A 15,515-nucleotide genomic window follows, 5' to 3' on the forward strand; every position below is an offset into this window, starting at 1 on the left:
CCGTGTAGACCCCACCCCAGGACCCCGGCTAAGGGGTCAGTGCCCATCATGGACAGGGGCCGGCTGCCCCACGGGGGAGGTGGCCGTCGACTGGCCCCGCTCCACACTGCCCCCTGGAAGATCCCCCGGAAGCAGCCCGAGCCTCAGCACTTCCTCCTGTTCAGAAGCCCCGGCCTGCAAGGTGCCTCCTGCGTGGCTCACCTCTGTGCCCAGAATGGCCACCCCTGCGTCTGCGGCTTCCTGGGAGCTCGTAGCGGTGCTGGGCGCAGGAGACACAGACGTGAGCCAGAGCAGGCACTGCCTTGGAGCGTTGCCGTTTGGGGACAGACAGCGGGAGTGGGGTCTGGCGCAAGCTGGAGGGGAGCTGGTCTCAGGGGTCCGGCCCCCAGCTCCGCCGGAGTGGTCTGGGGGGCTCGCGGAGAGCGCGCTGGCCCAGCTGAGTCTTAAGGTCGCCTTGGGCTGTTGCCAGGTGGGCCGGGGGGGAGGGGCTTTTCCATGGAAGGAGCAGCAAGTGTGAACCTCAGCACACGCTTCCGGCGACAGTGAGGGGCCCCCGCTGTGTGCCAGATGCTGGGGCGAGGGGAAGGTGGGTCGCTGTCCTTGACGGCTTCGAAGCTGGGACCCAAGGTGGCTTCCGGGAATAGCAAGAAGTGTGGACGGAGCTAGAGAGAGACCTGGTGGGTCCCGGGGCGGGGCTCCCTCCCTGGAGGGCGCTGCCCAGTGCTGCCAGGTGATCCTCCAGCACTGGGAAGGAGGATGGGGGAACCCAAACTGGATGCGTGGAGACCACTCAGGAAGCTGTTCTGTTGCCCAGGCAGAGCTGCCGGGGCCCGAATCCCGGCTGAGGGGGGACGGGGACAGTAGACGGGCAAATGAGGGGCCGCGGTTCTGCGTGGTGTTGTGGGATCCACGGGCAGGGGCCGCAGGCGGTGCACGGGAACTTGCGGCCATCGCAGCCTGGTCCCTGGCCGGTGAGGCTCTGGTGGAACTGCCTGGCCTCACCTGGCTTTGGTTCGTTCTTCCACGAAATGTGCAGAAGGAAGGAATAAGGGTGCTGGTCCCACCTGCTCTGAGGAGCGAAAGCTCAGGGAAGGGGGTGTGGTTGGGTTTCCGCTGCCCAGCTGCCTGGAAGGTCACACCTGAACCTCTGGGTCCCTTGGGTCCGTGCAGCTGAAGGGTCCCAGCCCCTGCCTGGCACAGGGGTTGGCGGGAAGAGAGTGGACGTGGGAACCGCCGCACCTGGTTCCGGCCTGTGCCCAGCGCCATGGCAGCACCTCCTCCTCCGTGGTTAGTAATTCAGGACCAGCCAGACGGCTCTGCTTCTTCCCTTCCTGCTCCTCTGCAGGCTGCAGGGATGGGCGTGGGGGTGGGGAGCCTGGGAGGCTCGGCCCAGTTAGCTCAGCGTCTGGGGGTCTGAGCTCTCACCACCAGCGCTCATGACTGACACGGGGTCTGCCCAGGGCACTGCATAAACACTTACAGGATGAGAGATTCTGTTAGGAACTGTCCTTCCTCTGCTCTTCCCAGTGTCCCCATTAGGGACACACGCTTCCCCCGTGTGGGATCTGAGGCTTTGGAGCACTCCAGCTTGCCCAAGGTGAGCAGTGACTTCAGTCTCCACTGCCTGGTCCCCGTTCAAGGCCACAGGCCGGACCTCAGCGGGTAGGGGACACCTAGGCCTGCAAATCCCTGTAGGAAAGCTTCGGGGCATGTTCCACTCTCTGGTCGTTGGCCTCATTCCTAGTGAAATCCAAATGTACTGAATGTGGGGGGGGGGGGGCGGGCCCAGATTTCTGGGCCTAGGTTGTGGGCATCCACCCCGGCACCTGAGGGCTCAAGACCTGGGAGGCCTGTGTCCATTCACACAGGACTGGAGAGGACAGAACAACCTTGAGCCTTTCTCCATCAACCCAGGGGGACTTGCTGGAAGGGGAGGCAGGACAGTTCCATTTTTCCATACTTTCGTTCTGGTGGAAGGAGGCAGTGGTCTGGTGTTGTCAGGGGCTGCTGGCCGAGGCCTGCGAAGGCACCCTCCGGGGTGCGGAGCTGCAGCGGCACTGTCCCCGTCCATCTGGTCAGGCGAGGCCTTCCCGGTCAGAGGCTGGCGCAGAGCTCCCACTAGAAGCAGAGCTGGTCTCCCAGGCCACATGAGCATGAGCCATCAGCCTCTGCGCTTCCACTCGGGTCCCAGCACTGCCCGCGAGCTCCTGCCAAGGCCAGGCGTTAGCTCTTCTTCCCAGATGGGTAAACCAAGGCCGGAGTTAGGCAACAGGTGCCGGTGGCTGAGCTCAGCCCGACGTTCTTTCTGCCACCACTGCCCTGACCTCGGGGCCAGGGTCTGGGGCTCAGTCCTGGGAGCCTCAGGACTGACCGAGGGAAGTGTCCCAGGAGCCAGGTGGACCTGGGAGCAGAGGTTGGGAGAGGTGAATGCCCCAGAGAGAGGCGGGGGCCTGTGACAGCGGCTGGTGGGGTGGGAACACGTAATTAAAGGGTCCCATTCTCTAACCCCCTCCCCGTTTCTTTTAACGTTGCTTTCGCGCGGTTTCCACTGACACAGTACCAATGTGTGCGTATTTGTCTTAGTGCCGTCATAGCACTAGCAGGTCGGGGGCACTTGTGGACAAGACACCTGGACAACCTCTGGCACTAGGTCCCCCCCCGAATGCTTCCACGGGGAAGGGGCTCAGGAGTCTGGCGGGAGGGAGGGGCCTGGGTGTGAAGGTGGTCAGGAGATCCGGTGGCCTGTGCTCCCCTCCAAGCGGCTCAGAAACACAAGAATCCGCGCGGAGCCCGCTGAGGCGTGATGAGTTACAAACAGGCGTGTGGCGCGTGGCCGTGTGCACAGGGGAGCCGGCTGTTCCTGCAAAGCTGTGTCACGGTGTCACCGAGCCGTGTTTTATTTTCGTTCCAAGTCCTGTGTCTGTTTAGCACCAAGCGCGTGGGGCACTGGGGCGTGGGGTGGGCCCAGCTGTGGTGTGGCCGCCTCCTGGAGGCGAGAAACCTTCAAGGTCGCGCCAGGCCCCGGGCAAGTGGACCCAGATCCGCAGAAAGTGCCCACCTGTCATGGGAAAGTCCCTGCGTGGTGGAAGGGCGGCGTAGGTCCAGAACCCTGACCTGGTGTCAGCCGTATCTGCCCTTCACCCCCAACCGGACGCGTCCTTCCCCGGCCGGATCAGCTCCGCACGGTTCCCGTGGACGCGGGAGGGAGACCGTGCGATTTCGGGATGGTTAGAGAAAAGAAAATCGCCTGCGCTGACTTGGAAGCTTCCATCACTTGCTGACCTTGGAGTAGAGTGAAATTAGTCGTTATGCCCTTTAGGACGAAGAGGCTTTCTCTGCGAGTGAATAGCCAGCGGAAGGTCAAAGGCAGGGGCACGGCCCTACAGCCAGTCACGCTTTCCTGGGTGTGGTAACCCTAGTCCCGCGTGTGCCAGCTCCGGTGAGAAGGGACCCTGCCTGAGGGCTCGCGGCACCGTGGGCGTTGGGACGGCCCGCAGCCCCAGTAGCGGCCGGAGCTGCAGATCCAGATGCCACCAGGACTTGCCTGGCGCTGAGCTCTGTTGTCCCCGACTGGCTACAGGGAGGGGACAGGCTCTTCGCAGCTTCCTGCCTTTGCCCCCAGGGCAGGACCAGCTTATGCTGTCTCTGGACATTAACAACAACAAAAAATCCCTTGCAACGGAAGCAGGGCTGAGATCGCGGCCTACAGATGGGGGTGCCTCCGCAGCCCTCTCTTCCTGCTGCAGGTCCCTCAGTGAGATTGAACAAGGATTCTTCAGGTTCCACGTGGGCAAAGACGTGCCTTCGGGGCCCAAGAAATCGTGAGCAAGTCCCCAAAGATGGCGTGAGCATGGGATGAGACTGACCTAGAAAACAATGGCCAGATTACTCCCGGGAGGCAGAGAGGCTTCTAGGTCTAGTTCCCAGGTGGGGCCATAGCGGGCCAGGTCCCCTTTATGGGGGTGGCAGAAGGCACACCCTAGGATGGGGGCACGGAAGGAGGGCGGCATACTGCGGTGGGGACAGCGGAATTTTTAAGACCTGGCCAGCTGCCCAGAGGGGGAGAGCTCAGGCCAATGCAGGGAGGATGGTTTGAACCGTGTCTGCCGCAGAGCCGGGTCCAAGGCCTAACCCCTGGTAACGTAAACATGACCTTGTTGGAAATAGGGCCAAATGAGGGTAGGGTCCTCCTGGAGTACAGCCGGCCCTGAGTCCAGAGACTGGTGTCCTTAGGAGGAGGGGACGCGAGGACACAGGGACCCCCGAGGCACACAGAGAGATGCCATGTGACAGGAAGAAGCGAGGAGGGCTACCTGACCTCCGGAAGCCGGGAGAGAGCCTGGAACCAGGCACCAACCCTCCCCAGGCTCCAAATGTTGCACTCCTGGCTTCCAGACCACGAGAGGATACATTCGTGTTGCTTAAAGCCACCAGTTGATGGCGCTTTGTGAGGGCAGCCCCGGGGAACAAATGCACTCACTGTCTACTGGGGGGGTGGGGGGGTGGAAGGAGGAAAAAGGAGTCCAGAGAACCGCTCGCTGGGAGTGTCGGGGGGACCACAGATGGGGAGTAGTCCAGGCTCTTGTTGAAGCAGATGTAGATCTTCTCAGGAAAAACAGACCCTGTCCTCAGTCTCCAAGGATTTCTACAAATAATCTCCACGGAAAACGAGCAGTCCGGAGTCGAAAATAACCGCGCGCAAGAGCAGAGAAGGTGCCCAGAGCCCACAGACCGCTGACAGCAGGCGCGGACCCTCCACACCCCGGCGGCACCAATATTTAGGCATCGTTGGTCTAGTAACTGTGTCTGCTGCCTCTCGTATTCGTTTCTTTGGAAGACTTTATTTATTTTTAGAGAGAGAGGGGAAGGGAGGGAGAAAGAGAGGGAGAGAGACACTGACTGGTGGCCTCGCACACACGCCCCGGCCGGGAATCAGACCTGCTCCCCGGGCACGTGCCCTGACCCAGGACGGAACCAGCGACCTTTCACTTTGTGGGACGATGCCCAGATGGCCCAGCCGACTGCGCCGCACCGGTCAGGGCCATTTGCTGCATTTAAGTAAGGCAGAGGCAAAGTTGCAAACCCGTGCAGGAAATAAAAAGCCATTAAAAATGATGAAGCAGATTTGAAAAAGAACTGGAAGCGAGAGGCGAAGAAACCGCCTGGAACCCAGCCCCGGAAAGCCGAGGCCACTGCAGAGAGGAAGAAGTTGTCCATCGTCCCTCTAATTGGATTTCCAGAAAGAAAAAAATAAGCCAGAGGCTGCGTTGGAAGAGAAGAGCCCTGGGAGTTTTCTAGAACCGGTGAAAGGGGAGAGAAAGCTGGAGACACAGATCAGATGCTGCCCTGATGAGGTGCCTGGGCCTTCCATGAGGTCCTGGGGCCCCTTCCAGCCCAGCCCCTGGAATGACTGGGGAGATGTCCCACCCTCCACCCTGACGCCTCACCACAGGTGCTCAGTGCGTCCTGCCCGTGAGGTACCGATGGGCAGTTCCTAAGAATGGAGGGAACCTTGTGCTCAGATACTGTGACAGTGACAGACGGGCCCTGAGACTGTGGGAAACCTTGTCCCAGACCAGGCGGGCCCCTTCCCTGCACTGCCCAGCTCAAGGTGGCGGCAGTACCTTTGCAGTCCTAGAACTTGTCCCCACCGGGGGTAGGGCAGCGCTCAGCCTGGGCAGCAAAACTAGGCAACCCCACTCCCCCTGGGGCCTTCTCTCCCCACTTACTTACGTGCCCATGGGGCTTTCTTCGTTGGACCAGTGTTGGTTTTTCCTTTGTGATTATTTTTTTCTCCGTCTCTCCCTCCCTGGCCACAGGCCGGAGGATTTTATGGGGCAATGAAGGGAAGCTAATTCCCCTGTGAAGAAGAGCCGGTTGATTTCCTGGGAGCCTTCCCAGCTTCCAAGGCATGTTCTGTTCCCTGGCCGCCTCGGCAGGCCTGGTGGGAACAGCCACACCACTCACTCGCTGCGGTTGAGCAAGACCTGGACAGACTTGCACAGACACCTGAGTCTGCGTGCACACCGCCCCTCTGGCCCAGAATCCAGCTTGGTCTGCTTGCTCCTGGCTGAGGAGAGCAACATTTGGACCCAAGTGCTGGCGGCCCGAGGCACCTGGATCCTCGCTCACCCAAAGGCACAGTAGGCCCGAACGCAGGCCATACGACGTGGGTTCCGTGCCTGCTGCCCTTGACGCTCTGGCTTGGTCACGTGGCTCAGCCCCTCTGGGTTTTCCTCATCCCGCCTCCCCCCGCCTTGCCCTGGCTGCTTCCAAGCATCGACTTCCCGATTTTCAGAGTGTGGTACACTGTCAATCCCGAGTGTCTGAGAAGGGGTGGCAGCCACTGGAAGGCCATCTGGGCCACCCAGCAAGGCCCCTGCCCCGCCGTGACAGCGGGCAGCTCTGTCTGTCTGTCTGCCTGCCTGGGGTTTATGCCCCTGCACACACTCTTGGGGGAAAGCCATTCTGGGCTCCGCGAACCGTCTGAGTCACAGACACTGTCAAGAAGCCGGCTTGTTATTCCGGGCACGCGGTGGGGAGGGCGAGCTGGTCTGGGCGGATCCCGGAGCCGCTCTGAGGAGCAGCTACAGAGCAATTTGTCATTCGCACTTTGGCTGCTCGGGGGCACCATCTGCCTGGAGGTGGCTTCGGGGGCTGCTTGCCAAGCAGACCTTCTCGAGTCCTTCCTAAGGGCCAGGACCCCGCTCCCTAGCACCTGCTGGGGTTGGAAAGACGCGTCGGACACCTTTGCTGTCATTTCAGCCGCCCAGGCCCTGGCGTGGGGTTGGGCGTGAGGTCACTCTGGGGGCTCAAGTGGGGCCCTGGGGGCCCCCACAGAGGGGCCGGGCAGCCTCTGCGCAGAGGCCTGGGGCCTGACCAGGAGCCAGCTGGCCCGAGGCCTGGGGGGCGGGTCCGACGGGCGTGGCAGCGGCCTGAATCAGGACCTAGCCTGGCGCGTTCCAGGGAAGGGCAGCCGCCCCTGTGGCTAGTGAGACAGGCAGGCAGGGCCCGCGTGTCAGGATCCCCTTCCTTTTCACGGCTGAATAACACTTCCCACCAGGTCGCCGATGGCTCACACCACGCCCGTCCCCCCCAGGAGGCTGCAGGCTCCAGGAACTCCATCTTGGTCCCCGGGACCCCAGCGCCTGATATCGGGCTGACTAAACACCGTTGGACACCTGGAGGTCGGAGGGGCCCCGGAATAAGACCTTCTGTTGAAACTGGAATGTAAGGACCTTATGTTCCTGGTTAGAGAGCTGAGACTGTAGCCTCCAGGCACTTTCCTGTGCTTAGGAGCCCCCTAGGGAATGGGTTACAATCCATATTCCCAGGCCCTGCCCTGGGCTGTGCAGTTGGTTTGGGCTGGAACCAAGGAGTCTGATTTTGAAAGAAAGATCAACCTTTATTTCCAAGATCAGTTGGAAACATTAAGATAAAACCAAGAAGTCAGGGCCGTCCGTCCCTTCCGAGGTTTGCGCTCACTACAACATAGCCTGAAAGAGAATAACAAAAATGATTTCTCCAAACGCCCCTCTGTGCGAAAAAGCGCTAAAGCGGTCTGTGCCTTCACGTGCTCCCTGGATTCAGATGCAGCCACCGTTAATCCATCGATAAATCTCTCCAGCCTTGAACACACCACTTACTTTGTAAAAAAATTTCTCCCACAAATGAGCATACTTGCCTCTTCGTTCACGTAGGATAGAGCTGAAAAATCAAGACTGTGAAGCTGAAAGCATTTGTAAACCGTAAAATGCTGTGGTCGGTGCTGGGGGTGTAGGTTCATGGACACGGATGTGACTTCAGACGGCAGTTGTCTCCCGTCCTTCAGCTATTTCTGTCCCAGCCGCACGGAAAGGCAGACCTGACCCCAAGTTCCCGAGTGCCGGAGGGACGAGAGACCTTCATCATCCTCGGCTGTAAAAACGAGCGTCGTAACCACACAAGCGCGTATGACTCAGCCGTGAAGGGGGACGGAGCTCTGACCCCTGCTGCCGCGTGCATGAACCTGGGGGACAGGACGCTGAGTGACAGACACCGACACCAAGGCCACACAGTGAGGGACCCCATTGGTAGGAAATGTCCAGAAGAGACACCCTCATAGAGACAGAAAGGAGGTTAACGGGCCTCAGGGGGCCTGGGGCTGGGGGCTGTGAGAACAAAGTGTGAGTGGTAATGAGCGCAGGGTCTCCTTCTGGGGTAAGAAGCTGCCCTAAGATTAGGTCGCCGTGCTGGTTACCCCTCTCCGTAAATATGTGAACAGCCACAAGTTCTGCGCTTCAGGAGGGTGAATGGCGCGTGAGCGACCTCTCCGTAATGTATTACGTGACAAAGCGCATGGATAGATGGGGTGATACATCTCCCTCAAGGCGGTTGTGAGGATTAAGCAGCTCATCCTTTATTCATGCACCCGTGTGTGGGAAGCGACTGGAGGGATTTCTCAGCCCAGGGACGGAGCAGCAAGTCTGGTTTCCTGCGTGCCGGGGCGTCGGGTACGGGCAGGCCCCGGGAGCCGCCCGCAGAGGCAGGGCCAGACGGGTGCCGTGCTCGCTCCTCGGCCTCCTCCCGGGGAGCCGCGAGGGCCTGGGGCCGGGGCTCCGGCCCTCCAGGTGGTCTCGATCTGCACCGGTCAGGGCACCTCTGTTTGTTACCAGGGTCCTGCGAGTGGGGACCACGGCTTTACGGGCACTCCGGGCACCATGGGCGGTGTCTCTGAGCTGAAGGGTTGCCTGCTCCACTGTGGCAGCTAGGAAGCGCTGCGTCCGCGCCCACGGGGCTGCGGCTTTGGCGGAAGGCGCCGTGGGGGTGTGGAGCGTTGGGGTACAATGAGTAAGTGGGTGTGAGGGCGCAGGGCTAGGGACACTGTCTCCTAAAACCCCAGCAAGGGGCCTGTGCCCCCAGGTCGGAGGTCAGCCTCACAGGGCCACTCACAGGCTGCAGGACAGCAGCTTCTGTTTGATTTTGAACCAGAAAAAAAATCCTGATTTGAAGCTGAGGTCCACGAATGGGCCGGCTGGGAGCCCCCGTGCTGGAGTCCTGGACGCTGTCGGCTGGCGCGGGGTTTGCGGGGGTGGCCGAGCAGAGAGAGAGCCCTGTCCAGGCAGCGGGCTCTCCCGGAGCCGTGCGGCCTGCCCACCAGTGTGCTAAGTGCGGGAAGCGGCTGGGGGTGAGGACTGAGAACTGGCCACCGGCCCAGCCACGCGGAGGCCGCTGTCCTTTCGCTGGAGAGGTGGGCAAACCCGGAAGAGGGTTTTTGCTGTAAAGGGGAACAGAGAAAGGGGAGGTGCCAAGAGGGAGGTGGGGTCGGGGGAGCTGAGGGGCAAATATTACGCTGTCCACCTGAAACTGGCGTCTTGCTCGGTGTGAGTTATACCTGAATTCTAAGTCAGCTTAAACAGAGCGAGAGCTCACGGGAGAGCCGAGGGGTTTGGGTCTTTGTAACTTGGAGCTGTTGCCGGGGGCTGCAAGGGCCAGGCTTCACTACAGGGACAAAAACTGATGGGGGGGGAGGAGGTTAACTGCCAGAGAAGGTTCTGGAATGACGAGAATGGGGCCCAGGGCACGAGAGGGCGAGAGATGGCGGGCTGAAGCGCTCACATACCCTAACGGGAGTGGTGGGCGCAGGTGGAACAGGGGTGGGGGCGGTGGGCTTGACTGTGGGAATGGGAGGCAATAAAGCAAAGAAAGATCGGGGGCAGGGAGGGAATCGCCCGTGTGCAGTGCTGGGGCGGGAACCTGGGGCGGGGGCCTGGGTGGGGACAGCGGCCCCTGGACACACTCCCAGCGACAGCCCTCTGGGGGCCACAGCGCCGACACCGACGCCGGCCGGACACCGGCCGAGGTCGCTCTGGTTTGTGTCCGTTCTCACATCTAAGCATCCAGTGGCGTCTGTTCTGTTCGCACGGCGCAGCCTTGCGTGAGCTGTACTCAGTGTTAAGTGTGGGGAGCCACCCCCACCCAAAAGCCAGTGTGATGATGGTCCCAGCGGCCAGCAGCGTCCCCAAAAGCGGGAGTTCCTGCTGGTGCGCTCACACTTGTCTTGGAGGATGTGAGTCTCAGCCTTAACATCCTCACGTGCAAATCTCCCCACTTCCTGAGAAGCCGGGCCGGCACGGGCAAGCCCGATGAGGGGGTGAGGGTCCTAAAGTCAGGGTGCCGACCGCCCTGGGCTTGCGGGCACCCTCTCCCAGACTGCTTTGCTCTCTGCCCCGTGGCATTAGGAAACCCCCCACCCTCCGCCTGATGCTGTCTGGGGTGGGGTGTCTGGGTGTCACAGGAGACTCGCTGCAAAACGCTCAAGCATGTTCTAAGGGTCCCGCCGCCACCATCGAGTTCCCGGTCCTGCAGAGCAGCGCGGACTCTGCGGTGCCCCCAGGTGCCTTCTGTCCCGCGGGGTCTGGTGACAGGTCCTGCAGGGACTTGGCAGTGGTCCCCGGCTTGGCACTCGGGCGCACGCAGGGAGAGTTATCACCTCCCCTGCTGTGTCGTGCCTGCGGCGCGCCCAGAGTCTTCTCCATTCAGTCCTGCATGCTGTCCTGCAGCCTGCCCACCACATCTCCGCTTGTCACACTACTTATTTGTCTGTTTACTCATTGCTTATAATACGGGTTTTAAAAATATGTGCTGTATTTATGGTTCTCTCCCATGTTCCCCCTGAGTTCTGCTAGCTCACCCGTCTGCTTTCATCTCCCTGCTGCCAAATAATTTCTTTGGAAACTTTCTGTGTCTCCGTTCTCCCACCTCTCTGCCCCCGCTCGTTTTCCAGAGTTTGTATCTGTAATTTGTCTGAGTCGACGGAAAACTGGTTTCCTGAAGTCCTGCCGTGTTTCTCTGGATGAGCCTTCTTGTGAGATAGGTTCTCTGTTTGCCCCCCACCCTTAATTCAGAGGGCCCAGGTGGGTTCCTTTCTGGTGATTATTCTCTGGCTACCTTCTCCATAGCGGGGTGTGAAGAATGAGGGAGAGATCGGGAACGGTCTGCATCCGCATTGGGGGTTTATTTACCTTTTGGGAAGACTCTCTTCCCAGAGCTAGGATTCACCCCACCCTGGGGTTCCAGCTCTCTCAGGTTTCAGGGTTCACGTGGGCAGCTTACAGTAAAACTCTTCCGGTCTTTGACTCTGTATGGTGACCAGCCCCTCACTGCCCCTCCTCCCTTCCTCCCCAGCCTCACGTCACTCCTGGCATCTCCCTTCGCTGGAGAACTGGGCTCTGTCCTAGAAATGGCACACGGGAGAGGCTTTCCCATCAGCGCTCACTCTTCCGCCATTCCACAGTGTAAACGTGCACCTCTGCATGTCCTAAATGGTGCACAGCAGCCCCCGAGTGGAAATGACCCAAGTGCCCATCAGCGACAGAACGGTGAAGCCCATTAGCGTGTATTCACCCATGAAGCACTAGACAGGGGTGAGTGAATCTACGGCTGTGTGGCTCCGCTTGGGCGACTCCCGTGAACGTAACGTTGACCGAAAGAAGCCAGAACCCCAAGAGCACACACAGGGCAGTCCCATATGCAGGGTTGGGAAGTGGAAGGTAGGGGGCGGGCAGAGGGCAGGGCGGGGTGCGCGCGGCTGGCGAGACGTGACTGGCACGGAGCCCGGGGCGGGGGCGCTTCTGGGGTTCTTAATTTTCTGTTTCTTTCTTTCTTTCTTTTTTTTTTTTTTTAAGATTTTACTTATTTATTTTTAGAGAAAGGGGGAGGAAGGGAGAAAGAGAGGGAGGGAAACATCGACGTGAGAGAGAAATATCGATCGGTTGCCCCTTGAACGCACCCCGACTGGGGACCACACCTGCGACCCAGGCGTGTGCCCTGACCAGCAATTGAACGGGTGACCCTTTACTTTGTGGGACAAAGCTCAGCCGACTGAGCCACACTGGTCACGGCTTAATTTCCTGTTTCTGGATCAGGGTGCCGCTCATACAGGTGTGTTCAGTTTGTGAAAAAATGATACTTAGGCTTTGTGCACTTTTTTCTGCGTGCGTGGTAGATAGTTCAGTAAAAAGTAGAAAAGCAACCCTGGCGGGTGTGGCTCAGTGGGTTGAGCACCAGCCTGAGAACCAAAGGGTCCCCAGTTCGATTCCCAGTCAGAGCACAGGCCTGGGTTGGGGGCTCGGTCCCCAGTTGGGGACGTGCGAGAGGCAACCCATCGATGTTTCCCTCCCTCTCTTTCTCTCTCCCTCCCCCTCTCTCTGAAAATAAATAAATAAAAATCTTTAAAGTATTAAAAACAGAAAATGCAGAAAAACAAAAGACAGGGAAATGCCGCCTCCCCGCCCCCCGGGTGCCCCCACAGCTCTGGAGGCCATCGTTCCCACCGAGGACCGCGGCCACGCCCCCCAGGAGGTGGCACTGACCCGGGGCTGGCTCTTTGCCTGTCCCCGTGCCCGGTGCAGACTCCGCGGTATCTGGCCCGTGTCCTGCACGCGTTGTGGGTGCAGCCATGTCCTTATTTCCCCAGAGCGATGTTCTCTCCGGTCGTTTGGCGTTGCTTCTGAGGGAGGGGGGCAGAGCGGAGACGCGCCTACCCCGCCACCTTCTCCGGGAAGTCGGGGTGAACTGTACCCCTGAGGTGTGGTTAGAAATAAACAGGCCGCTCTTCCTTCTTCGCTAAACAAAATGCTGGGGCTTAATGGGACGAGGCGCCCTGGGGAGCCTCTGGGCACAGAAGTCCCTCATTGGGGGTCTCTCGTGACCCCAGGTTTGTCTCATTTTTGGCTACCAGGTGGGGGGGTGCGGTTTCATGGGGTGTATAACGTACATGCGCTCTGATTTGCTAAAATGGTGGTCCTCTGGACAGTACTTAAAGCCCTGGGATGTGTGAGAATTTGAGTTTGGTGCTGGGGGCGTGGGGGTGACAGTTCTACCTGCTGTAAAGAAGGAAGCAACATGGGGGTCGTTTTAGGCTCATAACACGGGGCCGTCTCTGACCGTTTGTATGGCACCCCCAGCCTCGGTCTCTCTTCCTAAGCAGTTTCTTAAAGAATTTCTTTCACGCCTGTTACCGACTATCCCCAGAGTTCTGGTATCTTCGCTCTCCCCAACCTTGTCAGACAACCAGCCCTGCCTCCCTCGGTTGCTGGACGGTTCCCGGGGAAGCTGCCTCCTGGGGGGTCCCCACTCTGCTCACGCGGCCGGTGTCCTGCCTCTGGCCACCGGGAATCCCCACCGACAGCTCCTGCCCCCGCGGGGTCCTCCTAAAATACAAAACACTGTCCTGACTCACCACTGCTGATCTTGGACAGCTTCACTCGGCTTCTGGGTAACAGCATGTAACCTCTCTGGGGGTCACCAGACGTACTCACAGCGAAGCCCCCGGCATGTAGGGGATAGATTACGATGGGCAATTTCCTTTTCCAGGTTCTTGGGAGTACGCCTCCTTCAAGCATCAAGTTTCTAAAAAAAAAAAAAAATAATAATAATAATCAAGGGGCAAATCTTCATCAAATATATTCTGTCCTCTTAAGCGGAAGCTCCTGTGAATATGTTATTTCTGAATCAGCTTGATGGAGGCGTGGTCCACGGGCTATGCTGTCTGCCCATTTTTCTCATCTCTCTGTTCGACCTCCGAGACTCAGCTGGGGCACGAAGCTGCGTAGAACAGGGGCGCGATGCTCTTCGGTCTCGAGAGATGTGACGCCCTCCCACCCCCCGGCCCCCGATAGCAGGATAACAGTCCTTTACTTCTCCGCTTCTCCGTGGCTGATCATGGAGGCGGGAGGGGACTTCTTCACGGTCCCGTGGTGGGGTCGTGGCAGAGCGGAGACCAGGCCTCCAGCCTCAGGTCTGGAGCAGGCCCTTCCGGTGTTCTCATACCCAACAGCCTTTGCACAAAGTGACGCTCCCGTCCCCTCTGTCTCCCTCAGGGGTCCTCGGTGAGTCCTGTCATGGTTATTTAAGGAACCTCGCCTAGAAGTCCCAACACGCAGTTCCCCTTCACCGGGAAGGCTCGGACTCCAAGATGATTATAAAGGAATACCGGATCCCCCTGCCGATGACCGTGGAGGAGTACCGCATCGCCCAGCTCTACATGATACAGGTGGGTCGGGCCGGCCTCACGGTACCGGGGGTGCCTGCCGGGCTCGTGGGAAGTGTCTGCCAAGCACAGTGCCAGGCACGCAACGGCGCCCCGCGGACATCTGTGGCGTTGGGGGTTGCACCGGCGCTGTATTCACGGCGTTTAACAGCCATCCTCTCGCTGATGGGACCCTCATGTTTAGTCAGCTCGGGCTGCTGGAACAAAACGCCCAGCCCGGGGACCTGAAACAACAGACATTTCTTTCCCCCACTTCTGGAGTCTGGAAAGTCCAAGACCAAGGTGCTGGCAGATTGGGTGGACACCTCCTTGCTGTGTCGTATATAGCAGAGGGGGCTGGGGCTCTCGGGGTCTTTGTTTGAGGGCGCTAATCCCACCATGGGGACCCGCCCTTATGACTCATCACCCCCCAAAGGCCTGACTCCTCAATACCGTCACACTGGAGGTTGGGCTTCATACGGATTTTGAGGTGGGAGGACACAGAAGTTCAACCCCTTTAGCAGATAGGAAAGTTGAGGCCCAGAGGCGTTCAATGACTTGCCCAAGAGCACACAGCCTGCCTCCCCACTCCCAGGTGCGCGCTTTCCTTGCTACACGGGCCGGCCTACGAACCAGCGCCGGCAGCTACGTGGCTGACTTGTGAAGTCACAAATGAGTGTGAGGGTAACACACCAGAGGGGCCACCCCACCCCGCCCCCGACTTTGCTGGCCTCCCTGCTCCCCGCCTGACCAACCCGAACATGGTGGCACCCGGAGCCTCAGGGTCCCATGGATCGTGGCCCAGACGTGGCCGCAGCTCCCACTGTCTGGGTCCTGCTCCGTGACGGTCCCCATCGCAGCTTCCCCACCAGCCTCTCGCTCCCCCTCGGTGCCCCAGCCCTTTGTCCAGCCTGGCAGCCTCCTTCCCAGCTGCGGGCGTGACTGTAAACCTGCTCTGGGCCCAGCTCTGGCTCCTCTGGGCGGGTGGCGGCCTCACCCAGCCTCTGGCCCTGCTGCCCCGCCCCCGCGTCAGGCACAGCATCACCACACAGGGCCTTCGGAGCGGAGCGAGGGGAGCCCGGGCCGGCGGGGCCTCCGCCTCCACCCCTGCGTTTGCTTGGTTGCTCCCACCCTTCAGCCCAGGTCGCTGCAGAGCCCGGACCCCCGCTCCCTGCTGGGAGGAGCTCCACGGAGCTGCTAGAGCCGGAGCAGGCTCCCAACGGGGAAAGCCTGACGGGAAGAGAGCAGAGGAAACTCGGCCTCTCTGGGGGGCTGTTTGCTCCAAGCTGCTTCAGAAGCGCCACTCAGTTCCCTCTTGAACCACTTACCCGTAATTATTCCTCGAGAGCAGGGAGAGCAGAAGAGACTGTCACCGGCCCCGAGCACCCTGGGAGTCGCTCAGCCTACTAGAGGTCCAGGCTGATCTGCCAAAGCAGCTGTCTGTCCTGTGGCTTCTTCATTCCCACCCAAGCCCGGGGAGCCACAGCGGGCCACCCCTCGGCTC

The 15,515-nt window shown here is 60.0% G+C and overlaps 1 protein-coding gene across 2 annotated transcripts in view; it reads left to right on the forward strand.

Moving 5' to 3' along the window:
• PITPNM2 (phosphatidylinositol transfer protein membrane associated 2) overlaps positions 1 to 15,515 on the forward strand; it is a 100,893-nt gene that overhangs the window by 59,320 nt on the left and 26,058 nt on the right. For both annotated transcript variants that reach the window (XM_090292754.1, XM_090292753.1), the window contains exon 2: positions 13,863 to 14,035. In XM_090292754.1, coding sequence (XP_090148880.1) covers positions 13,958 to 14,035 — 78 coding nt within the window. In that variant the 5' untranslated portion in view covers positions 13,863 to 13,957. The remainder of the gene's footprint in view (positions 1 to 13,862; positions 14,036 to 15,515) is intronic.

This window comes from Furipterus horrens, unplaced genomic scaffold, assembly GCF_987537825.1.
Source record: "Furipterus horrens unplaced genomic scaffold, mFurHor1.1.pri manual_scaffold_11, whole genome shotgun sequence".
In the NCBI taxonomy this organism is placed as follows: Eukaryota; Metazoa; Chordata; class Mammalia; order Chiroptera; family Furipteridae; genus Furipterus; species Furipterus horrens.